Source organism: Ammospiza caudacuta, chromosome 17, assembly GCF_027887145.1.
Source record: "Ammospiza caudacuta isolate bAmmCau1 chromosome 17, bAmmCau1.pri, whole genome shotgun sequence".
Lineage (NCBI taxonomy): Eukaryota > Metazoa > Chordata > Aves > Passeriformes > Passerellidae > Ammospiza > Ammospiza caudacuta.
The window spans coordinates 1,446,317-1,448,913 of record NC_080609.1 but is presented as its reverse complement, the minus strand read 5'-3'; the positions used below and the strand labels follow the sequence as shown (position 1 = coordinate 1,448,913).

Here is a 2,597-nt window from a genome sequence, read left to right as displayed (position 1 = left end):
TTTTCTTCTAGTGATGACATTTTTGCTATTCAGACACAGCATAAGGTTGCAGGTTATCAGTAATTCTTTCTCTTTCAGCAAAAAATAATCCACAATGTATTATAGACAAAGAATGAGCAGAGAATGCTTAGAATATCTGTGAGATAAAGATGTTTCATCTGGTTAAAAATTAAAGGGAGAATGAAATCAGAGAGGGAAAAGGTAAGGAGAATCTAGGAGGATTTACACTTCATACAAACTTTTAACAAAAATAAACTGCACCTATGAAGAAATAGATGCAAATAGTTCTGATACCTTTTTATCAGCTTGATGGATTTGAAGGCCTCGTCCATGTCTCCAGCAGTGAGATAGTAGCTGAAGTTCAGCATGGCATCCTGGGTGGTCTTATCACAGTCTCCCAGTCCAGTGAAATCTCTCATGGGTCTTCTTGCAGCCATCTGAGAGACTGTTCCTGAGGCAGACTCTGATGCTCCCTTCTCAGCTTCTCCCAGCTAAAAGGAGAAGGTTGTCACATACGTATCAAGCAGGTTGAAACTTACTCCTTTGTACATGGAATTAATTGTATTATTCCCACTGCAGTCTAAGTTTTTTATATCTGCAGGACCATAATCAATAGCATCAATAGTTGCGAAGTTTCAGAGCTTTCTAGAAAATGCCACAAAATATGGAATAGCATAGAATATCAATATCAATCATTATGCAGAAAACCAATAAAGTCTCAATCCTCAATGTCAAATGATCTGTCTGGAGCGTAACAAGGAAACTTTCCCAAGCCAGGCACAGAGAAAGATCATCTGAGTCATGAAGGACGCCAAAGTCCATGTACACTCTACCCTAATCGGATAGTTACATAAGATAACTAAATTTTAAGGCATACAGAAGCTAATAAAAGTTGTATTATATTATAATACAATGGAAGTCCTGGATAAAGTAGAAGACAGAAATCAAAAGTGCATATCTGTTTGACTAGAACTTGAGGAATTTCTGGAACCAAGACAGTAAAGACATTATGGTGAATAAGGAGAAATTCTGGAATGAAACCTGGTCAACAAGGCTTGTTGTATCAACTTGATTTACTGTATTTACAGCAGACTCTGCTCTTTTACTAAATTAGGTTTCCCAAATGAATACAAGTTATGTAAAAAGTGACATCATCAGAAAGAGACAACCGCCTACCAAGAAAATGGAAGCAAGAGAGGAGCAGAGGATGAAGGAAGAGCACCAAAGGAGTGCAGATACTTACAGGTTTATAGATACATCCCCTTCGAAAACACAACTAATGGCAGCAACAATCCATACAAAGTCAAAAAAAAAAAGAAACAATATCAAAGTAAAATAGCATGAGAAATTATGGAGAAATGTTAAAAGGAAAGATTGGAAAATGCAGCATATCACATTTGATCCTTCAATTTAAAGGAAAAAGGAAAGTAAAACACAGTATAATACTAAAAGCTCAGTCTGCACAGGAAGACTGACAACAGACAGTGCTTTGAAGAAAATTAATTGCAAAGTGCTGTTCTGAATCTGAACATAGTAAGTAGATACATTCTCCCTGTCTAACAGTGCTCCCAAACTACACAAGTAGAGATTAGAAAATCTTCTTAATATTAATTTCCTGTAGATTTTACAAAACTAAATACATAAGTACAGTAAATGGGCTCTGTTGTACTCCCCCTACAAGACAGGAACAGAGCAATCCTCATCCTCAGAAGCACCAGGAAACTCAGGTCAGAACTTCACCAGAAACCAATTTGTAGGTGAAACGCTGCAGCTCACCTAGTATGCATGGAATTATGTAGGGTATTATTTACCTGAGATGCAAACAATTTTGGATTGAAATCAAGTTTTAGAATTTAGAGCCTGCACTCTTGGCATTTGCAGCACACAGGCACATGTTGATGGTGCAGGATGACTATTTTGCTCCCTTAGGTATTCCTGCAAGGAAGTAGGATGCTTCTGCCAAAGCCAGTATGAAATGTCCTGTCATATGGCCTAAATAAATCTCACACACACACCCCTCTTGTACTTGCAATAAACACAGTGACCAGATAAAGCAGAGTTTTTTCCACATCCCTTTTTCAATTGCATTACCTGGTAATTCCTGTTTCTTGTACACTTGTACATCACATTCAGTTTACAATACCCATAAAAAGCCATCTCACTACAAATTCCACAATTCTGTCAAGTTCATCTGCATCAGAATTATCTTTATGCCATTTCTACATGTGATGCATCCCCTGCCATTGGAATAGCTCTACCTACCCCAGACTCAATTAGGTTAAATTTGATCCCTGTACAGTGGAAAGTCTGAAATTTTGGGAGGGAAAGAATTCTTAGAGATTACCTCACCTTTTTTGCAAAGTAATAATGTGGCACCTCTATGCCAAGAAGAAGCTGGTAGGATGAAGGCAATGGAAAGCTGTCCTGCAGCAAGAGGCCATGCTCTTCAGTGCTGAAGAATGATATAATCCAAACATCCATCTGGAAAGGGAAGCGAAGCACTATTTTTATGCTGCAATGTCCTTCTTTTTATTTTTATTTTCCATATTCACTTGGCAGAAGCTTCTCTTGACAATAGCATGACCTCTACATTCAGA

The 2,597-nt window shown here is 37.8% G+C and overlaps 1 protein-coding gene across 1 annotated transcript in view; it reads right to left on the bottom strand.

Annotated features, from left to right (window-relative positions):
* IFT140 (intraflagellar transport 140) overlaps positions 1-2,597 on the bottom strand; it is an 83,091-nt gene that overhangs the window by 43,013 nt on the left and 37,481 nt on the right. The window contains exons 17-18 of the mRNA XM_058816382.1: positions 2,350-2,481; positions 295-491 (exon numbers count right to left, since the gene is read on the bottom strand). Coding sequence (XP_058672365.1) covers positions 295-491; positions 2,350-2,481 — 329 coding nt within the window. The remainder of the gene's footprint in view (positions 1-294; positions 492-2,349; positions 2,482-2,597) is intronic.